This window comes from Lobosporangium transversale, assembly GCF_002105155.1.
Source record: "Lobosporangium transversale strain NRRL 3116 chromosome Unknown BCR41scaffold_24, whole genome shotgun sequence".
Classification (NCBI taxonomy): domain Eukaryota; kingdom Fungi; phylum Mortierellomycota; class Mortierellomycetes; order Mortierellales; family Mortierellaceae; genus Lobosporangium; species Lobosporangium transversale.
The window spans coordinates 114746-138085 of record NW_019029002.1 but is presented as its reverse complement, the minus strand read 5'-3'; the positions used below and the strand labels follow the sequence as shown (position 1 = coordinate 138085).

General features: G+C 43.6%; 3 protein-coding genes across 3 annotated transcripts; all 3 read right to left on the bottom strand.

Annotated features, from left to right (window-relative positions):
* Window positions 1-4541: 4541 nt before the first annotated feature.
* On the bottom strand, window positions 4542-5135 carry BCR41DRAFT_355866 (hypothetical protein). The gene has a single exon (XM_022024550.1). It carries the CDS (start codon window positions 5048-5050, stop codon window positions 4838-4840), a length of 213 nt encoding a protein of 70 aa, XP_021880255.1. The 5' UTR covers window positions 5051-5135; the 3' UTR covers window positions 4542-4837.
* A 1016-nt stretch (window positions 5136-6151) lies between these two features.
* BCR41DRAFT_397330 (hypothetical protein) lies at window positions 6152-7471 on the bottom strand (the record flags this gene model as incomplete). The annotated part of the gene is made up of 1 exon (XM_022028883.1): window positions 6152-7471. One exon carries the CDS (start codon window positions 7469-7471, stop codon window positions 6152-6154), a length of 1320 nt encoding a protein of 439 aa, XP_021880254.1.
* An 11447-nt stretch (window positions 7472-18918) lies between these two features.
* On the bottom strand, window positions 18919-22851 carry BCR41DRAFT_355860 (hypothetical protein). Its single transcript, XM_022024549.1, has 5 exons — window positions 22616-22851; window positions 21987-22537; window positions 20746-21291; window positions 19603-20606; window positions 18919-19477 (listed from the first exon to the last, which is right to left on the bottom strand). Exons 2-5 carry the CDS (start codon window positions 22500-22502, stop codon window positions 19000-19002), a joined length of 2544 nt encoding a protein of 847 aa, XP_021880253.1. The 5' UTR covers window positions 22503-22537; window positions 22616-22851; the 3' UTR covers window positions 18919-18999.
* Window positions 22852-23340: the final 489 nt, after the last annotated feature.

The window sequence follows — 23340 nt, the reverse complement described above, 5'->3', positions numbered from 1 at the left end:
GAATGAACCATTGTAAAAAATCCTCAAGGAACGGGTATATTGCTTTTTTTTAAAAAAAAGACAAAGTTTCATCCACTTGATTGGTATTCGATTTAATTCTTCAGATTCGTACCGGCTGATCCTCCTGAATATGCAGCTTCGATGTCGATTTTTATGACACGCTGTCTTACATGTTTTGAGCATTTATATAGATTCTGGACGACCGTATTTCTGGCGGTAAGAAAGTTCTGAACTTTAAAATCGTCATATACGTCTCCTGGCACCACAAAATAGAGGAAAATAGTATCATCACTTCCCTTCGACTTTGATTGCTCTCCCTTCAAGCAGGGTCCAGTAATACAATCAATTATCTCCTTGAATGGTGCTTGCTTGATCGGATGCTCCTCTGATACTGTGACCTGAAATAGCTTGTTGGATCCCAATGCAAAATCAATGCACGGAAATTTAGAATGTTCTGGTACAAACAACTTGCCAGTCGCTTGAGTGAGCCCTGATAATTCCTCTGAAGTCCGGATAAACACCTCTTCTGGATTTGCTGGAAAATCAAGAAATCCTGTTTCGCCTGACTGGAGATCCCTAAAGGGAAATCTAATATCACCACGTCGAAATAAGTGATGAGCATAGATTTCAAACAGTGGGCCTTTATCTATATCCTCTCCGCCTATGATAAGTCTCGCCAACACATCGACCCACGTGTCATCCTTTATTTTGTCCATAATCTGTGATTCGACCCAACGAGATGCCCACACCAGGTAGAAGTCGAGATGGTCAGAAGTGGGGACTCTATGGAGTAAACGACTAAATCCACTCGCATCTTTTCCTCGTGCAAAGAGGCTTAGAAGATCTGCTGGTTTCTCGAGTGTTCTAATGGCATCATTGACGCGGAATAACGCAGCTTCTTTAGCACGCTCAGTATGTTTTTGATTTTTGGATAGTACATCGGCTGGACACTGTAGAACCTGTCTTGGCACGCCCCCCAAGTCGTAAAAAAGCTCCTCCAAAAATGCTTCACTCACTACATGAAAAAACTTTACATTGACTCTACATTCCTTAAGCTCATCCAGACTCCAGAGTGACATGTGATAGTAGCTATTTGGTGTATTTTCCTTGGTGAGTTCATCGTAATGCCCATAGAGAGTTCTTGGTGATGCTGAAAATATCGTCCTGGCTTCACCTGGTTGAGGATTTTCACCACTATCAACTAAATACCACGTTTCACGTTGGTCAAGGAAATCTTCGAACATCGTTATATTCCCTTTACGATGGCAAGTTGTTCCTGCATAAACATAACATTTGGTATGCTGCTTCTCTTGGAAAATAATAATCGGTGGATTTTCCTCACCGTGTTCGGCAAGGAGGCGGATGGCAAAATAGACCAAAAAGGCTGACTTCCCAATTCCAGGCGTTCCAGTGACAAAGAGTCGGTTCAAACGAGATACTTCATGAGGGGTACTTAATTTGGATGTAATATGGTCATAAAGCTCTTTATACTCATCTCTGATATAAAGATGCCTTGTTTTGGCAACAGGGAAGATACGACCCTCAGGGGCAGTCAATATTTTGGAACCCTTGATACCACCAGAACTTCGGAGCTCGCAAGCCACGCTAATAATGCTGCAGTAAATACTATCTCCTGATAACTCCTCCCCCATGTACGAAAGCAGCTTGACCCTCTCTTTCGAGTTTAGAGGCGAGATTACAGGGCTACCATTCACTATCCCTTTCGTTACAAGCCCTGCTTCTGTAATCGCATCCCTAAGAGCACTTCTGCTACCTATACTTGGACGAGCTTTTTTAGAGGGTGACTCTGCTAAAGGAGATAGAGTGATCAAAGTCAATATTTTTGATTTATTGCACATCACTCTAAAATGATCAATAACCAGATTCTCAGCCAAAAGCACTCACCAGAATCTCCATCTTGTTTTCTTTTCTGAGCTAAGTATCAAAAGCGAATAATGAGAAAGAACGTTGAGTTATCAAGACACAAACCAAATGGTGATATTATGCACATGGCCGTTTAAGATACAAACCAAGCTTCATCAGCTGGAAATATCAACAATCAGTCCATCAAGAGCCAAGGATATACCTCGCTGTGGTGGCTTGACAAAAACATGAATAGTTTTCTCTGGAAGTTTGGAATTAAATATGTCCCCAAGCTTCCTTGATGCGACTGTAAGAGCCTCTTTTGACTCGATTTCTGACTCAAAGATGGCCTCGCCTTTGTCAGGGATGGAGACCTTGTAGAGGGTGAGCTGGTCAGCGTCAATATCCTTAAATGCATTGGCTTTCTCTGCTTTGATGGCTTGCTTGAGCATCCCGACCGATTTATCGCAGAAAATCTCTACTGGGAACGACGTTGCTTCTCCCTCGACAACGCAGTTCAGCAGTAGCAGTGGAATGGCGCGCTTTTTTCGTTGTGGGTGCTGGTTTACTCTTTTTCGTTTATTGAGTGTGGAGGCATCCTCAGGCTTATTTGCAGTCATTTTTTTTTTGTGCTTGGCTCTCTGTGGAATCATTTGCAGCCATGGTTTTTTGTGTTGAGCTCCTTGTGGTGGCCATTGAAAATTAAGATGAGTGGGACTGAGTGTGGTTGAAATGCAGGGAGAATGATGGTTAAATAGGCGAAGGTATATTCTATACTCTTTCACACTCGTGGTCGCTGTATGAAAACAAAAATGAAAAATATGTAAGGCAAAAAAAAAAAAAAGGAAAGGAAAGGAAAGGAAAGGAAAGGCAATAGATGAAGGCTTGGAATAAATAAAAGAGCAAAATTGATGGGAGCAAAACTGGGGTGAAATATGAAAAAAGTGAAAAAAAAAAGGGTAAAGGAAGAGGGAGAGAGTGCAAAAATGAAGTGAAGCAAAGGAAAGAAGGAGCGACAATTGCAATTGATAAATTTGATCCTTTATTTTAATGTGTGAAAAAATATTTTTTTCAAATCAGCCACGTGCCATTTTCTTGGTCATTGTGACGTGACAATCTTTAGGGCGCAGCAGAGGGTCAAGCTTGTCACTCTTTTTGGTTAGTCCTTTTCAATTATAAGAATTTTGTTAAGTAAACCATTTATATTTGAAAGAGTCTAGCCAAAAAGAGCGACAAGCTTGACCCTCTGGCGCAAAGAACTCATTTCTCAGTCTCGTCACCAGCCTGAGGACGAAGTTCATGTGCACATGCACAGGCTGGGACCAAACTTGACATTTTGGCTGGAGGTCTCTTTTTTAAATTTGAAAAAGTTTCTAAATCAAACACACCGCTAGGAAAGGCTCTTTTTTTTTCAAAGTCATTTACACCACAGGGGACAGCTTTTTTTTTTTAAAAATCATTTTTTTCAAGCAAAGTCCTACAGATCAGAGGAAAATGGCCTACGTGTGAAGCATGCTACTATTTTTCTTCACAATCTCATTTATCCATCCGATTATCACTACGAAATTTACCTCTCATCATTCTCACCTTTAAAAAAATATAAGAAAATTAAAAGAAATAAGAAAAAAGCTATTCCCTATGGTGTAAATGACTTAGAAAAAAAAAGAGCCTTTCCTAGCGGTGTGTTTGACTTAGAAACTCTTTCAAATTTAAAAAAAGAGACCTCCAGCCAAAATGTCAAGTTTGGTCCCAGCCTGAGAGAGAAGTGTCTGCAAGAGCGAGCCAGATTTGCCTTTCAGTACGTGCATGTGCACATGAACTTCGTCACCAGAGGTCGAAGCCACCTGCAGCGAATGAACGTGCTGCAAGGCAAATTGTCCGCTCTTAGTGACGAGCCTATCGTCAAATGGCAATTCATTTGAGAGAGGATTCCTATTCCGCCACTCATAGAAACAACTTGCCACTTGCTTGAGAAAATTCTGATGATGCAGCTGCGGCAATCCGCTTGGTGTGCTCACTTCTCCTTGCTCAGGTTTATTGAATAGCGATATTTTAATTTATCTATTAGTGCTATATTACAAAATTGTGTCTGTGCCATTGTCATAAACAATGGCGAGTAAAAAGAAGTAAAAGAAACGATCGCTACTTTTTCCTTGGTCCCTTATCCCTGCTTGGCCTATTGGACTTGTCGTCCTCCGCTTGAGTCGACTCACTTTTTCTTTTATTTGATCCGCTGGGTTTGCGCAGTTCTTCCCTATTTTCATCTGCAAATACCACAACTACCGTCTAATGCGATCCTGATATTGTTAATGCCCTTATGTTTTCTTCGCTAGACTGTCACAACCCTGACCTGCGTCAAACGGTGAAGGTGAGAAGTAGGCTCGTCAACAGCCTGTGTGCCTTATATGCGTTGCACCAATGCTCACTGACGGGTTGAGTCCAAACTCGAGATACCAAAATAGCCCTCGTTGAATCCATGGGGAGGAAAGACACCAGGCCGGCAACAACAATAGGATATGATTAGTTGCATATTTCACAGTACACGTGTTACATGAAAATTTATAATACAGACATACCAACAGCTCTATGCCCCATGGTGTGGTGCCCGATACAAACTTACAGTTTTATTTTGATACAAATTTGGATAAATGCCCCATGGATGTGATGTGTGAACCCACATCCTATTCTCACTTCTGCTCCCTGGTTACTATTTGTCTGTCTAAAATTTTTCATGAGCTACTACAAACATGACTAGGTCGGGAAAGGCCTTCGTCTTGAAAAAGTTGTAAGTATTAGCTTGACAGTGCTTTCTTGACTAATCTCTTTATTTCTATGCTTGGTCTAGATGGTGTTTTTTTATGGGGAGGACTATTTAGACAACATATAGACCCCACATATCTTAATCCTAATAAATTGGCTTGGTGGCATTGTTGTAAAAAATATCTTTGCTTAAGGGACAGAAAGATAGACACAATCAGGAAAAGGCAGGACAAAGAGTGTCAACAAGATTGACAAGAGAAAATAGAGTCAAATAACCTTGACTACAAACAGCGCCATAGAATGTCAAAAGAAAAGATGGGAGCTTTATAGGTGAGCTCACAAACTGAGTTACCGGAAGACAAATGCTTGTTGTGAAAAGGGGAAAAAGATAAATGGCAAGATGAACTGCGGGTGAAGAATAAGACATGTGGGGAAAACTGAAGACTTTATTAAGAAGGAAGTTTCTTTGGCTTTTATACTCGGTAGTTTCTAGGTGAGGCGGACCCGCCTATGACTACAAAGGCTTTGCGCAAAGATTCCTTTAAGCTGGTTCGACAGATTAGTGGATACAAAATAAACTGAAATTAATTTTAATGACCAGTCACATCACTTGCAATAACAAGCGGCTGCCAATACATTTAAGAGTATTCAAAAAATATAAGGGATCGCGACCAAATGGAACGGGCTGTACTATACATTTATTATACTATTCATTTTTATTTTGACTATATTCTTCCTAAAGGAATCTGCCTGCTAGAAAACAAAGAGAGATGTGGAATATGCGATATGTACAAGTATCGAAGGGTGAGAAGATTGGATAGAACTAAAGAAAAAAAAATGTACAAAGAGAAGAAAGACCCAAAGCAAGACGTATGATACAACTGAATGAATGAAAACTATCATAGTTCCTCTCACTCTTTTTAAAGTAGATTGTAAGATAAAAAATTCATGGATACAAATGTCAATTCACTCTTCCCTCACCAACAGCCAACCCTGATTAAGAAACCAAGTTGTACTTTGTTCCCATCCTTCATTCTTATTAGGGACAATAGCCACATTCACAATATGAAACAAAAGAAGGAATAAAAGAAAAAGTAAAGAGAGGCTGCGAAGGTGGATTAAAAGGAGAAAGAAAAAAAAAAAAGCGTACGTATATATGCGTGTGAAAGGGATATTTAGAAGGGAGGCGAAGTAGATTCACTCTCCCCTCTTGGTCGGTAAATCGAAAACAAAAGAGAGTGAGATTTTTTTTTTTTTTTTTTTTTTTCGAAGGGATGAATATGGAGAAATGAGGTGGCAAAGGGCGTCCAGCTTTCGATTAGCCACCACTTTCATCATTTTGTTTTGTTTTCTTTTTGACTCCCTTCGCTGTAGATAAGAACTTGATTAGGATTGTAGTTGTAAGATTCTGAACTCATGAACATCCTCCACTTTGCGCAAGCCGTCGTTTTGCCTCTTTTCTTTTCTTTCTTTTTTTTTTTTTTTTTTTTTTTTTTTTTGCTGTGCGAATTGTTTTGACTCTTCTGGTCTAAACAGCTTGGCTAAGCATACTGAGGACCACAGCAGCTTCTTCGACTTTGCGTCGCAGACGAAACTTGCGCGCCCAAAGCCGCTTGCTCTTACGAGTACGCTCTTTTCGGTCCTTATCATCCTTCACGCGACCGTCGGGTAAAGAGTCCCACTTGCACTTCCTTGGGTGGATAGTAGGCGACATGTTGTGGACGTTCTTCAAGTGTCTTCTTAAATTACAGTTTTGATTCTTGCTAGGCTTGAAGGCACGGCTGCAGACGGGGCACAGTAGTGACTGGGTGGTAGTAGAGATTGGGACCATAGGAGTGGAAGTGGAAGAGGAAGAGGACGATGAGATCAAAGAGATCATGGATGCAGAAGCTTCTGACATTGATCCAATACTATCAGAGGACACAGTAGGCGATGAATCCCGAGAGAATGAAGGGGAGCGCGATATTGAGGGATAATAGTCGCTTCGGTCGTCCTCAGCTGAGGATACCGTAGAGTGATCATGGCTCGATCTCGCCATGCATGGTGGGGTAATAGATCGCATATGTACTGATGGCTCTTGCTCTTCCTCCTTGAGGGTGGTTATCATGGTACGAGCAGCAGTGTGGTGTGTTAATGAAGGATTATAGGAAGCTCCAGGGGGCAATAATACTTGAAAGTGGTCGATTTGATGATGGTTGTTGCTGCTGTTATTGGCACTGGTGCTGTAGGATAATCGTTGTTGGTATCCTTGGTGCTGTGGATGATGATGGTAAGAAAGGCGATAATCACTATGGCCATGAAGCGGGCGGTTAGGCAGCATGTCTCTAGGGCAAGATGGATTTGGAAGGTCTCGGGAAGATGATGGGAAAGGGCGCTCTTGACAGCTGGCTTGAGAATACCGCTTCTGTTGCTGGTGAGAATGATGATAAGATTGGTGGGGGCGATGACGGAAGGAAGAAATGGGAGAAAGAGAAGTTGTATATCGCTGAGGAGAAGAAATCAAAGGAGGGGATGGAGAAGAAGTATATGAAGAAAAGAGGGGGTGTTTATGCTGCGAGTTGTACAATGAAGGCTTGTAGATCGATTCGTGTGAGAACGAAGGGGATTGACTCGTCATGTCACAGGGCGTAGCAGGGCCAGGCGAGGTGGGCAGTGAGCGGTCTGAGGACAAGCTGTAAGTGGAGAGATAAGACGATGCAGAGGAGCTCGAGTAGAACCTGTTTTGGAACGTCATGGATGGAGAAGTTAGGTCAGGTGAGACAGATCGACGAGGACGCGAGGGTTCGGTGGAAGTGGAATAAGGACAGAGTTTAGTCTGGATCGAGGGAAGATCAACAGCAGACGACATGACAGGCTTTATATGCTCGAAAAGATGGTGATGGTGATGATTGTTCTACTGAAAGACAGCTTCAGCTGAGCTACAGTGAGTGATAAGTAGAATTACGAGCAAGGTGAACGAAGTTTGAGTTTGTGATCTGTGAATCTGACTGTTTCTTTGGTAACAAGATCACAATTTCGAAGAAACGCGAAATATGAATAAGAATAAACAAAGCAAGAGGATGTTCTATTTTTTATGCCGAAAGAAGGGGTTGGGTGCAGAAGAGGAAGAGGGACGAGGAAGCTGTGTGGTTGATTTGATTTTAGCTATCTGTGGCTGAAAAAAAAAAAAAAAAAAAAAAAAAAAAGAAAGAAAGAAAGAAAGAAAGAAAAGAAAGAAGCGATATGGTCTTGATGTTGTTTGTAATACGCTCGAATCTACAAAAAAAAAAAAAAAAAAAAAAAAAAAGACAGATTTGTTATCCCAATTAGTCCATGTTTACACGAACAATAATGCGCTGAAGTTTCATGGTTGCACTTCTCGGATTAATTACCTACACTATTAAACTATATTACATTAAAAAAGAATTGTAATGATGAACATCATAGGAGGTGATGGATGTTTATCAAGAGGATCGCACGATGAAATATAAGAGTGTTGATTGTGTTTAATAAGCTAAGTGCAACAATGAACAATATGAACTGTGGTTGATGACAACAAAGAAAGAAAAGAAAAGAAAAAGAAAAGAAAGGGAAAATTAAAAAAAAAGCCGAAGCAAAGGAAGTCGTCGGTACTTTTTATACTAAAACTAAAAGAATGAATAACATACGACCATGCCGGGCAGCTCAGAGATTTGAAAGCTGGGTAGTGGGAGATCCAGATTCTGGAAACAAGGGGTGTCAACAGAAGCCGGCAATAGTGAACTTCTTATTTGTTTGTTTGTGTCTGTGGAGATGTTTGAGGGCCTAAAAAAAAAAAAGATTCAAAGGCGGAGTGGGGTAGGATGGGGAAACAGCGAGGGGAGAAGGGAGACGGGGCACGAAGGGGAGTGTGGAAATAAGGCAGGCTAAAGAGAATGGACACACCATATTCTCTATACAGAAAAGGAACACATTTCTTTTTTCTGCGACTAAAAAAGTAGGAGTCGGGGAGTGTTTGAGCCAAGATAATCTGGCTTGGACGACAGAGGCAGAAAAGGGAGGAAAGATGGTCAAGATAGCAAATACCAAGGGCCAGTAAGAGAACTGATCAGACAACAAGGCACAATCTGACAAACATGATCTTGAAAATAGCAAATTAAGGAAAGGGGACAATAGGACTGCTTAGAGAGTCGAGCCGTAAGCCAGACCCATGGCAAAATTTCTTAATTTATCTTACAAAAAGCAGTGTCAGAGAAGAACTGCCTTGATGCAATTTATCATCGGCAGTCAAGTACTCCTTATGAGATTAAATGCGGTGCTATGATGACGACAACGAAGGTCCAAATCCTAAAGATGTTAACAGCCCGATAAAACAAAACTAATGAAAGTAGATGGGATCATCACCATAGTACCAATATGCTCTTTTTAAGACTTGGATCTTTGAAGGGAACAGGGTTACCCTGGGCATTCGCGATTTAGTAACTAGAACAATTGGGTTTGGGCGCAATTAACCTTAAAAGTATCGAAGACATGGTTCTGGCGTAGATGATCTATGGATGAGGATGTAGCGTATTAACAGACGACGAAACCTTGAAAGGTATGGCTTCATGTCCCTGTTGTACTAAAAAAATTCTCGGAATACGAAGCGGCTGAATTGTTGTACCACGCCGGAGCCTAATGACAGGCAAGAACCCAAAGCAGTATGTATGTCTTGGCAGCTGTCACAAAAGGGACTTTCAGTCGAAAAAAGGGACTCTGTTAAAACCCTCAGAATCACATGTAGTCAATTCATAGGATAGAAAAGGATATGAGAGTGAATAAGAATAGGCGGGGCAACGGTACGAGCTCCGAACCATTGATTTTATGCTCTGCTCCTGGTAGCACGGAATTATCTCGCCACAGGCCCAAGCTCGTCAGGGGGTGAGCAGGAACTAAAAAAAAAAAAAAAAAAAAAAAAAAAAACAATTGTAGTGATAACAATAATAAAAATAATTGAGGTTCTAGCAATCATGTACTTGTCGGAAATACTTCATACGAGCTGATATCACGAATTGGGTACACAACCTCTGGACCAGTCAATGAAGAATCTTTATCAATGGTAAGACGAAGTGATGAATCAGGTCGCCTAGGCTCTTTGTCTTTTTTTTTTTTTTTTTTTTTTTTTTAGAAAAAAAAAAAAAAAAAAAAAAAAAAGACTGATTAATGCAAGTGCATGAACGCACGGTACTCTGTGCACAAGCACCAAAGGCGTAGAATACAATTGAACAGATCGACGCTCATCTGAAAGTGAATGCATTCTTTACCCCTTTTACAAGGCGCAGGCATCTATGGGGGTATTGAACACGAATTCAGGGGCAGGATGAAAGAGAAGCAGGGACAAGAGTAAAAGGATGCTGCGAAAGGCAGGAGGGACTCAAACGAGAATACAATGCATAACTCATCCCCATATGAGTACAAAAAAGAGAGGGGGATAGAATATCGACGATGTTGCTTTTTTTATTCTTCCTTCTAATGATACTATCCCTGGGCCGAAAATCCAGTGAAAGCCATTGTGATTATAATTATTTAAACACTGTATTACAGAAAAGTTGACTCCATCAATTTTACCAATTTCTTCACTCGGCAAAAGAGTCTGGAAATGATATTTTGAATAAACCAGATCAATAACAAAAAGACAGATAATACATTGTGCTAAGATGGAGTCCATACGTGCAAAAGTGTTTCATGATTGTTTACTATTACTATTTTTTTTTTATTTTCATGGGGCCTTTCAGCTCTCTTCTTCTACCCCTGAAAAGGAGCCTTTGTCATTCTCATTTTTGTTGCAGATGGAACGCCCTGAACGTGCGCCGAACATTTGTGTAAGCCATGACTACCATACCGTCCAACTTAATCTTTTATAGGTTTATAGAATGCTACCAACCTGACGATAAATTGATGTATTGTGGCATCAAATATGGATTCCTAACTGGGGAAAATGTGCTTCTATTGAAGTCCCTTTTTTCCCTGTCTTCCTCCTCGTTTTCCTCCTCCTTATTCTCTCATTCCTCTCTGCTCCGTGTCCATAACTCGGTAAATCCGCGCTCACGGTGCAAGACTAGGATGAGGAGGAAAGGGGAAGGAATGTCGTATTGAGGGACATGTAATAAGCATAGTCTCTTTATTAATAAGAAATCGCAGTCCTAGACTTTAGTTGCATCAAGTTAAGCAAGACGCGTAATAAATTTGCACAGATTTTCTTTCCTTTTTCAGAAGTTGTAGAGCGTCTTCCTGTCTTTTTTTATTTTTTTATTTTTTATTTTCCGCAATCTTTACCACTTTCAAACATATTTTCACCTATTGCTTGTTCCTGATCTCTCTATTTTATATACCTTTATATACCATTATTATTTTCGGTGTGTAATGCGTTCAACATCCATGTACAACTCTATTCTTACCATCCTTTCTCAATGCTGTTGCAAAATTTAGGGGCAGATGTGGTAGGAGATTTAGGTCGTTTTGGTGGATTATGAAGCCGGTCACTTCCAGCTGCAGATAGATAAATAATTCTAACACAATAAAAGAACACACACACTACTCAAAGACTGGACGAGAACAGTCAGTACTCAAATGGCTCTTGTGTAAAAATAAGGAACAAGGAGCCAGATTTTCCTGAGCTGTTGCTCGTTAAATAGTTGGTGGCGAACCCTCTACACGTGACTAAAACTAAAACCAACACCCCCACCAGCTGCGAAGTTCGGCTCCGCCAAGCCGCAGCTCAAAAAGAAAGAAACTCATTGTGCTGTTTGCGCTTCTACCTCTTTCCACCTTGACTCTTGCTACCCCGCATTTTGGTCATTGCATCATTGTTCTTGTCACCCTTTGGTTCGCCTTGGCATCGACCAAGGAAAATTTTCTTTCTTCGGCCAATCATTTTGATCCGTGATCACGCCATTACTTCCACATGATGATGTTGCCATGGACATAAATGTTGGTTCATTCCTCCATTCCCTTTTTTTTTTTTTTTTTTTTTTTTCTTTTTTTTCATTCGCAACTCCTTCCTCCTTGCCCTGCTTGAACTACTTCATCGTCATCATGGCCCGCACTGTTATTAAGAAAGACGAGGTTCCTCCTTGCCCAAGACCAACCACTTCCACCAAGACAATGCTTCCCTCTTCGGACAAGAGCTTAAGTCTGTCTTTGGGCACGTCTCCAGAGTCGCGTCCTGCTGCCACTTCTCACTCTCCTATCACTCCTTCGACCCCTACCACTCCTCCTGCTTCTGCTTCTTCTTCTACTCCTGCCGTTGTTCCTGCTCCTGCCGTCGTTGTCACTCCCCCTTCTTCTGCTTCTCCTGAGGTGGTTGCCCTTACTGACCACGAGGTTGGCCCTTCCTCTGTTTCGCCATTTGCAGCGGAGAAGTCTTCTCCAGAATCTCCTCAGTCCCAGACAGTTCCCCCCCCCGCTCGAGAGCTAAATAAGCGGTCAGCTGAGGCCTTTCAAGACATAGACGAGCCAATTGAGAAACGCGTACGGGCGAAGTATCTTCTTCACGGCGAGGTGGCATTCTCCAGAGGCTTGGCTGACCAGTCGCGTCTTCGCGAGAGGCTTCGTTCACGGAAGGTGCAACTTGCGCCTGAGGAGCGTCACGAGATTGAGCTTGACCTGTCCTTGGCGACAAGGGATGTGGAGATTGGATTGGAGTGCCTTCGTTTGCTGTGTCCTCCCGCCCCCGACCCAGACTTGGCTGGTGTAATTGATCTGGCGCGAGAGGTTGTTCGGTGTCGGCGTAGTGGGGATTCTTCTCAGTAGCTCTCTGTAGGTTCTCAATAAAATCATCTTCCCATAATCGTTGCCTTTGAGTTGCGAGCTTGAGGAAGTCTCCATTAATTGTTTCTACCCCATCCTTTGTGCCATAATGCGTTCGACCCGTCTTGATCCCATATGATCCCTTTTCATTCGCCCAGACTACTTCAAATGGACCTAACCAACGCGGCTCCAGCTTGCGTCCAAAGCCTGTGACGAAATCCAAATTGAACATGTAAACCCTTGATCCTACTTCGAACGATTGTGGGCGAACACGTCGATCATAGTAACGTTTCATCCTGTCATTGGCATTAAGCTTGCATGAGTATGCATACTCACGGATTCCCTCTCTTCTTACGATAAATCTCGCCATGCTTTCTTCTAGGACTACATCGTTCTCTTCCGGTGCCTCTGCTGAAACGAGGAACTTGTCGTCCGCGAACAGTCGCCGTAACGCTGACTGTCCTGTGTAGCCCATAAGTGCTTCCATTGGCGACACTCCTGTGCTCCTAACGACTCGACAATTCACGTCGAATACTGCTTTCGGTAGGAATGCATCCCAATCCTTAGATCCAGCTGGCAGTACTCTCCTCAGTCGCTCCTCGATAAGCTTATTTGTCGCCTCGACCTGTCCCTGACTTTGCGGATGCCTTGTCGAACCAGTGACGTGCTTGATCCCCCAGAGGTCACAGAAAGTCTTGAATTCGTTACGAAATGCGGGGCCTCCATCCGATCTAATCATAACAGGGAGCCCGAACCGACAGATAATCTTCATAAATAGAACAGCTAGGACGCCTTGCGCGCCTTTGTTGGCCACTGCATGTGCTTCAGTCCACTTGGTGAAGGAATCTGTGAAGACGACTATGGTGGTCATCCCCCTAGGCGTTTCGACTAAGTTCTCAATCAAGTCAACGAAGAGAACTTCAAATGGGAACTCGGAGACCGTAGGATGCAACCTGTTATGTTTCACTCGACTTCCAAATTGCTGGCAACGGCCGCAAGACTTGACCCAGTGGAATACATCCCGTCTCATCGTTGGCCACCAACACACGTCACGAACTGTTGCTAGGGTAGACTCTGCTCCATAGTGACCGCCCTTGTCGTGTGCCTCCTTCAGCACACCCTCGACTTCATCCTCAACTACGCACCTCTTCTCTCTGTTGTCGGCATCTCTATACAGTAGGTCACCTTCCTTCGTCAGTCGAAACCTGTATGCCTGTCTCTTGATCCTCCTCATTTCAACTTTGTCTTCTAACTCCAGTCTCATCTCGGCTAGGTACATGTAGAAGTTCGCGTACCATTGGCTCGCCAGCCACTTTTCTCCTGTGGATTCTGCCCTTCGGCTCAGACACTCTGGCACCTCGTCATCGATGTCATCCGTGGCTATTCCTTCCGACATAATGCGACTCATCCCGTCTGCATTGCCGTTCTTCGTACCTGGTTTGGTCTTAATGACCAGCTCGAATTCCGACAGAATCATCTGCCACCGCGCAGGTCGACCAGTCAGATCAGTCTTGGAAAACAACCATTTGAGTGGCGCATGGTCTGTGTAAACGACAACGGACCTACCCAGGATGTAAGGCCGAAACTTCTTGACGGCTATGACAACGGCGAGGCACTCTTGCTCAAAGGTAGAGTAGTTGCGTTCGGCTCCTTGAAAGGTCTTCGAGTAAAAGTAGACCGGTCTCAACTTACCCTCCTCATCTTCTTGTTCTAGCACTGCGCCCATAGCGTATTTGCAGGCGTCACACGAGACCACCCAATCCTTCTCGAAATCTGGAGCCTTAAGTACCGGAGCTTGAATTAACTTGGCTTTGAGACCCTTTACTGCGGCCACCTGTTCAGGACCCATGGTGAAGCTTGCACCTTTCTTGAGGAGCCTCGTCAGCGGCTCTGCAATCTGAGCGTAGCTTTCGACGAACCTTCGATAGTAGCCCGTCAAGCCCAAGAATGCACGTACATCTTCCTTGCTACGTAATGGGGTGAAATTCTTGACCTTGTCAACTTTGTCTGGCATGACCTCAATTCCATCTTTGCCGACCACGTGGCCAGTAAACTTCACCTTGTCATACCCGAAATGGAGCTTACTAGTCTTGTACTTGACTCCTCCTGCGCGAGCTGCCGCAAACGTATGATCGAGGGCTCTCAAATGCTCTCCCCAGGTCATCGTGCGCACGCACACATCGTCCATGTACGCCTCAAGCACTCTTCCGATAAGGTCTGAGTACACTTTTCTAACGAAGCGACTGAAGGTATGTGGCGCGTTCTTGAGCCCAAATGGCATTACCTTGTATGCAAACGTCCCAAAAGGCGTACGGAAGCCAAGATACTTGACATGCTCTTTTTTGATGCCAATCACGTAATAACCTTGAAATCCGTCCAGGCTACTGTAGTACTCGAATCCGCCTAAGTTGTCAAGTATTTCCTCGATGTTTGGCAGTGGCCAGCTCTCCCTTTCGGTAACCTTATTTAGGCCTATGTATGCGACGCACTTGCGCAAGGATCCGTCTTTCTTAGGAGCAAGACTCAGCGGCGCGCACCACTCGCTCTCCATCTCTATGATTTTTCCTGCCTTAAGCTCATCATCAACACTCTTCTTAAGGAAGTCAAGCTCCTTCGGCGAGTACCGTTTGCACCATCCTACGTACACTGGCTTGGCGCCTGGTTGAATGTTGATCTCATGTTCTAAAATAGACGTCACTTCGAGGTCCTCAAGGTTGGTAGTCAGCCTGTCCTTATTCCTTTCAAGTAACTCCACAATCTGTCCGTACTGCTCATTGGACAAATTTGGGTTGATGTCCACGTTGACTCCGTCAACCGCGAACGGCTGCCTTTTTACGCGAGCATCGTCATTCTCGCACTGTATCTTGCTAGAGAACACTCTTGCGGTCATCGCCTGCAGATCCGGGTCACCGACCTCTATTGTCTTCACTCTCAAGGCTCTGTACCCTGCATCAGCATCGGATTCTTCCGTCTCGTAGATTGATTCGTCATCCTCATAGTCGTCGTACTCATCATCATACTCATCGTTCTCATCAGACAAGTACGTTGATGTCGTAGGCTGAGGGGTTGAGGCGCGAACATTTAGACCGCCACCAAGGGTGATAGTCCTTCCCTCACTCTCCACGTAGTACACGATACCGTTGCTCCAATCAGCCTTGGCTTTCAGCGCCTTGAGCCAGTCATCGCCAAGGAGGAAGTCATATGTGCCCTTACAGTCGATCACTCCCATCGACATTCTCAAGGGGATCCCGGACACATAAATATCGATAGGTCTTGTGCGGCCCGCAAGCTTCTGGAAGGACCCATGGGCCAATAGCACCGCACGAGTAGCAGGCTCTAACTTCAGTCCGAGTGCGTTTGCCACATGTAGGCCCATCATAGTATGGTCATTGCCTGGATCAATAACGGCGTTGTTGAAGTCTCGTCCCAAGGCGGTGACGGTCGTGACATCACCTTTGCCACCTTGAACGTTCCTGGCCATAGCTATTGCTGACTGACTCCTCTTAGGCTTGCTTCTTCTTGGAGGGGCATGGCGGGCCCAGGCCTCGGTAACAGCTGCCTTGAGTTGCACTGCCATCTTTCCACGGTACTTGGAGTGAGTGGCCAAATCAAAATTCAATCCTTCGACCGCATCAACGAACACTGGATCAGGAATGACACGCTTCCTGGTACGCTTTGGCGTCGCATTTGGAGCTTCTGCAACATTATTCTCTCGCCCGTCGACCGCTCTGTCATCAAAAGTCACTGTCTGGAAGTGGGGGTCCCCAGAAGGTTGCGCACTACTAGTGGATGCCTCAGCCTCCCACTGCATTCCTCGGACAGGTGGAGTAGTGCCTCTCGTTTCCTCTCTTCGTTGAGACGATGGACCTGCAGGAGTGCCTGTCCTCTCACTGCGACGTCGCTGGGCACCTGTCGAATTTAATCGCTGTGGCTTAGTCGTGATAAATGATTGGGCGACATTAGTGGCGGAGATTTCTAAACTTTGCACTCTTAGCGAGGAGTTAGTTTGAGTGGCCAATGGGACGCTATTGGCGCCTGTGGCGGGGCTTCCTTGTTCCTTAGTGCAAACCTTCGAAGTATGGCCTCGCTCGCCACATCGGAAGCATTCCACCAATGGGCAGAACGACAAGAGGTGCCCCTCTTGATTACATTTATGGCAGGTTCTACGGGCCATAGGGATAGCCTGCTGACTTCGAACTTCGGCGGGTTGGAGCACGGCATTAGGTCTAGCCTCCACTCTAATATGCTTGGCCAATTCAGAGGAACCAAACACTCGCCTCGCTACAGCCGGGCTCATTCTTGAGATAGTCTGAGCGATTCGCGCCTCCGGAGTTCGCTCCTCGGCAGCAAGGGTCCAGGCTCCGAACATGTCTGTTAATTCGTCTACGCTTAATTGATTAACTTTCTCTTTGTCGTCTTTGAAGTCCGCTAGGAAGCCAGAGTAGTGCGTCCTCGGCACTAGGGTCGATCCAAGCAGAACATTCGTCTCGATTGGTGCAGCATGCTCAGCGTTGCTGCGAGCTATGACACGGCTCTCAGTGGTGTCAATGCCCCAACGATTTCCTTCAACCAATTGTGTCACTGATTCGAAGGTTTCCTTCAAGGTCGCAGGCGCTTCTTTGTTCTTGACCTTGAAAGGATGGTCTTGCCTCAAACCCTTGCAAAATCTGTACGCCAGTAGACGCTCGGTGGCTGTTGGGATCTTGTACGGCTGTGCGTCGCAACCAGACTCTGGGTCGAGGAGTTCCATGGTAAGTTTCATTCGTTGTACATAGTTGGCTGTCGTCTCATCTTCTCCTTGCTTAATAGAATGCAACTCGTCCAGGGTGACATCCTGGCTTCTAGGGGTAGAGGCCTCCATGATGAAATCGCTGACGAACTGGCTCCAGGCACCATTCGTCTTGTTTGTCATCCTCCAGCGCCTGATCCAGCGTTGGATCTTGCCTGTCGCCTGCCTCTCGACGAACATCAACTTGTTGCTCAGGGTTTCTCCTTCGATAACACCTCCAAAATCGCTGATCCATGTCGCGGCGGTTAGACCCTCAGCCTCTGCCGACGGCCACTTCGGGATCATGGTAAGAAGAATCGATAAATTGGAAGACATTGTAGCTGCCACCCCCTGCGTAGATCACCAGAAATATTGTTGCAAAATTTAGGGGCAGATGTGGTAGGAGATTTAGGTCGTTTTGGTGGATTATGAAGCCGGTCACTTCCAGCTGCAGATAGATAAATAATTCTAACACAATAAAAGAACACACACACTACTCAAAGACTGGACGAGAACAGTCAGTACTCAAATGGCTCTTGTGTAAAAATAAGGAACAAGGAGCCAGATTTTCCTGAGCTGTTGCTCGTTAAATAGTTGGTGGCGAACCCTCTACACGTGACTAAAACTAAAACCAACAATGCTTAAAAATCTGTGTGACAAAATTAAAGGTACTACATAATTAAAGTTTGGGCACAGCACCCAAACCCAAAAAGTAAATTTATCAAACAAAAAAAAAAAAAAAAAAAAAAAAAAGAATCTTCTACGCCTCCATTCTCTATTCTTCATAGCCCATCCGGAGCATCGCCAAAGAAGTAAAAGAGGAAGAGGGAGGGATTTGAACCCACGACTATCGGATAGATAGACTGCATTAGCTATGATTGGCAGCAAGTACCAAACAAATTTTAAAGGATGCAGCGCCTTAAACCATGCTCGGCCACCCCTTCTTTTCTTTCCTTGCTTCACTACTTCCTCATTCCGAACTTTATAGCTATTTTTCAGCTTTTGAACACGCCTTGCATGAAAAAAGAAAAAAAAAGAAAAAAAAATCCTATCAAGCTGACAACCATTGTGCAGTAATAACTGTTTATTGACTATAGTTTCTGGAGCATTTTGTTCATAGAGCGTAGAAAATAAATCCCATGACCCTGAGGGTCCTTGTTATCAAAAAAAAAAAAAAAAAAAAAAAAAAAAAAAAAAAAGACTATGACCCTGACTAGGATGTTAGGGACTAAGACCGAAGGAGATATTTCATAAATCGTGGGTCCTTGCTATCAAAAAAAAAAAAAAAAAAAAAAAAAAAAAAAAGGAGATATTTCATAAATTCTGCATGACCTCATGGCGTTATAAAAAAAAAGCTTCAATTGAATTGACAACCTTCTTTTTTTTTTTTTTTTTTTTTTTTTTTAAATGAATCTTTGGCGTTGCCCTGAAATCAAGCGCTTTTTATTCATCCTCCTGTCATCATTCAATTTATTACGGACTATACCAGCCTTTTGCAATATGGACAGCCCGAGGCCCGCCGTGATGAGGAGCTTACGACGGAACATTACCGGAATCTTGATCGCTCAACCCATGATTACTTCGCGACCGCTCTAAGCACTTTTCAAGCCTCATCTATAGTTCGGTTCATTTGCATTCAATGGAAATGAGGTCAATACACTTCATCGGCTAAAATAGGGACGTATCCTTCTCCTTAGTCAGATACGTTGATTATAACTCTTGCCGTGTTTTTTGGACCGTTATCGTGCTGCACGACGAAACCAGCGTGATAATTAATAGGACGTAAATATTGTGCTATGCTACAATGCTTTATTAGGTAGAGAATTTCCAATGAATGATGAAAGGCTTGGTCTATGAATGTATTAAAAAATATATTTGCTTTGTGCTAGTGGAAGCGTATCGGCAGGCTTTACCATATCACTAATGATAACGCCTTCGACACTAACTTCAAACGATTCAGGGTCAACCTCAACCAAAGGACATAGATCGTTTAACTTCATATCATATTTGGATATATCGCGACAGTTCTTGATGGCTGCAACCTTCTTTTTTAGGCCATAATCCTTGCCACGGTTGAGGTCTACAGCCGCTTGCGACATGAATACAAAAGAATTAGCTGCAGCTGCACTGCCAAGAGAGCCAAACATGGGACGAACGATGACGGGCTGTGTGGATGGAATACTTCCATTTGCAAGGCCCATGGCAGAATATGTGATCACACCAGACTTGAGGACATGAAGAGGTTTAGAGCCAAAGTATGAAGGATCATACATAACTAGATCCGCAACTTTTCCCACCTCAATCGAACCAACCAAGTGAGAAATCCCGTGTGCTATAGCACTATGTTTTTAATAATCATAATAGCAACAATAAAAAGAGTCAGTATGATGCGTTGTTCCGAACAAGTCCAGCAAAAAAAAAAAAAAAAAAAAAAAAAAAAAAAAGAGCAAGGGGAAATAACTTACGGATTAATTGTATACTTGGCAACATATCTCTTCACTCGGAAATTATCTGCTGTGGTTACAAAGCCATTGGGCGTATTGTCTGGGATATGTCCGCGAATTTGTTTCATGCGATCTGCCATCATCCATGTTCGTCCAACGACTTCACCGATACGACCCATGGCCTGTGCATCGCTACTGATCATGCTGATAGCTCCCATGTCATGCAGGCAGCCTTCAGCAGCAATGGTCTCTCCGCGGATACGACTTTCCGCAAAATGAACATCCTCCGGCAAATTTTTATCAAGATGGTGGCAGACCATAAGCATGTCAATATGTTCATCCAAGGTATTTCTTGTAAACGGCAATGTAGGGGTTGTACTGGATGGTAAAACATTAGGGTGACTACAAACGGTGATGATGTCGGGGGCATGTCCACCTCCAGCTCCTTCGGTGTGATAAGTGTGAATAGTACGACCTTTGATGGCTCCGACGGTTGACTGCACGAATCCTGCCTCATTTAACGTGTCTGTGTGAATGGTTGCCTGTACATCATACATATCGCACGCCGTCAAGCAGTTGTCGATTGCAGCTGGAGTAGTTCCCCAGTCTTCATGAAGCTTCAGCCCAATAACACCAGCCTTGATCTGATCATGGATGCCGTTCAAATGGGCTGTATTGCCCTTACCAGTGATACCAATATTAACGGGAGATGCATCTGTTGCCTGAAACATCATCTTAACAAATTCCGCTGCGGGAGTACAAGTTGTCGCATTTGAGCCAGTATTCGGTCCTGTGCCACCTCCAATGAGCGTTGTCAAGCCCGAGGTAAGTGCTTCATCAATAAGCTGTGGGCAGATAAAGTGAACGTGTGTATCAATCCCGCCGGCAACAACAATATTGTGTTCGCCAGCCATCACTTCTGTTGACACGCCAACAATCATATTGGGCGACACACCTTCCATCACGTCTGGATTACCAGCCTTGCCGATACCGGAAATAAGGCCATTTTTTATACCAATATCAGCCTGTTAACAGGAGTGCAAAAATAAATTCTCATAGATTAGTTTCGGGTATATCCTTAATATTACTTTCTTTCTTCTCTCTCTCTCTCTCTTGCTTTTTACTATCATTAGTATTATTACTGTTGCTATTATTATTTCTTACCTTATAAATTCCTGTATAGTCGAGGATAATGGCATTTGTAATGACAAGGTCCAGTGCTTCAGAATCGGGTATACCATTTGCCTGGCCCATGCCCTCTCGCAATACTTTTCCTCCTCCGAATTTACATTCATCCCCATAATGTGTAAAATCTTTTTCAATTTCGATCCAGAGACCAGTATCACCCAACCTGACGCGGTCCCCGACTGTAGGTCCATAGAATGACTGATATACTTCTCTTGGGATTTGATATTCTGGGATCTCCTTTTCATTCAATAATGGTGATTGAACAGAATGACTAAAGTTTTGTGAAATGACCTTTGACATGATCTCCTCTAATTTCTCTGGGTCAACTGTTCCAGTTGCAAGGTTATTTCCACCACTAATACGCTTTAAGCCTCCGATACTGACAGTTGTAACAGTATGTTTTTCACCTGGTTCAAAACGAATAGCAGACCCGGCTGGGATATCAAGTCTGCGTCCATAGGCGAGTGCGCGGTCCATTTGAAGTGCACTGTTGGCCTCTATCAGATGGAAATGTGATCCAACCTATAAGTAAAGTCGAATACATTCACAATTAGCTTGATATCTTTGCAGGCGTTTAACAGATCTGGAATACGTCTTTATGAATTCCACGTAGGTTTGATTCAGTTCAATTCAAAGCACGTCATGTAAACACGCGTTTCAGATAGGCAATAGACTGTCCGAATTATCAAGGTTTAAAGAAGGTGAAATTGATAGGAAAACGTTATCGCTCACATGTTACACAGCGTTTTTTGCCATTCCCAATCATAGTTTGTATTGGTCTACCACAGATTACGTTCAACTGCATCATTCTCATAGATCAAATACAACAGTTACTTTGATGTTGGTGGGTTGTGAATATAAAAGGAAACGATTAGGTAAAGCTCTTACACCTTTTATATGAGTGGTTACATGGGCTTCATTTCCTTTTTAGTTGTTTCGATGACTCGAAATGGAAAGATGTTTGTGAATGGACACAAAGAGCCTGCTCTCTCTCTGGTTCGATGAATCCAGAGTCAAAAAAAAAAAAAAAAAAAGTGATAGGACAAAGGACCAGCAAGTAATCCGATTGGCTTGAACCATTTTGAATTCAAAAAAGCCGCACGTTCTCAAATTTTCATTTCGGACATCGAAATAAACCTTAACATTCAATTTGCCCTGGAGGTCAGTCAAAACTTCCGTAGACAAAATACCAACCAGAGTAAAACATTAGTACTCACCAGAATGGGGCGATCACCTGTGTTAGTGATCTCAAGTCGCAGGCGCTTACGGCCCTTATTGATTGTCAGAGTACCTGGAGCAGTGACAATTGCACCTGGTGGGTGTGTATGTTCTCTTTCCTCTGCTTCTGAAATAGGGGGAAAGAAAACATCGATGTCTGGGATAGGGAGAAAAGATCCATGTAGGGCAAGCTCTAGGTTTCCAGTTTCGTTACTAATTGGGTCGTGGACGGTCACCAGTTTGGTTCCATCCGGAAAAGTGCCCTCGATTTGAACTTCATACAATGTATTAGCAACACCAGGCATGACCTGGCGACGGCCCAAAAACTGCTTTCCTAAATCCATCAAGTCTGCGACTGAGTGGCGGCCATCCCGGATAAATTCCCCCAATTGGCTGGCAATAAGAGCAACGGCCTCCGTCTCGTTCAAGCGCAATCCACGGGCCAGACGTTTTTGAGCCAAGAAGCCGACTTGATGGAGAACCAACTTGTCTAGCTCGCGAGGAACCAATTTCATTTTAGATCTCTTTTGAGTATAAAATTATATAGAGTCTAGTGGGATAAAGAAAGGCGGAGGTTAGCAGAGACACATGGATACAAAGAGTGGTGCAGATCAGGTAGTATATGTACATTCGATGGGCTGTTCGCAATCAAATCCACTGGGGCGCAGTAGAGGTATTAGGATAGGGAAGGAAAGAAGACAAAAAAGATTAAGAGGAAAGGCAGTGGGATTTAAAGCAAAGAGAATGAGTGAAAGTGAAGAGTGAGGGAATAAGAGTGAAAGAGTGATAGAATGATAGAGTGAAAGAATGAAAGGTGAAAATGTGAAAGAGCAAAAGAATTAATAGGAAGGCCGAGTAGTTGGAGGTTTCGTGATGTTAGACAAATGAGCCATACTGCTGGCATTTCCCTTTTGTTGATGCTTTGGGGTGTGCTCCCCTTGAATGCCTTTTTTTTTTTGATATCATCAAGACGTCCTTGCAATTCTACTGGTGCATCTGTCATTCAGAGGACGGGGGTAAGAATAGAAAGTTTGCATTGAACGCATGGAATGTTATTTTCATGATCCGTTTCATGACAAATGTCACACTTCTTCTATCACGATAATGATGAGGAATAATGCGGATAAATTGTATTCACCGTACAAATGTGATTTCGAGTAATCAACGTTGGCCGCCTTGCATTAGAGACTAACCATATTGAACACCAACCTCAAAAATATTTAACGCCTGTGCAATGTAATGGTCTGGGTCAAACTCTAATTGCTGACATGAGAGCCACAGCTTCGCGACTTGCCGCTACCTGCCCCGTAAGATCCTAAGAGAGAACATTGGCTTTTCCCAGACGACTGGCCC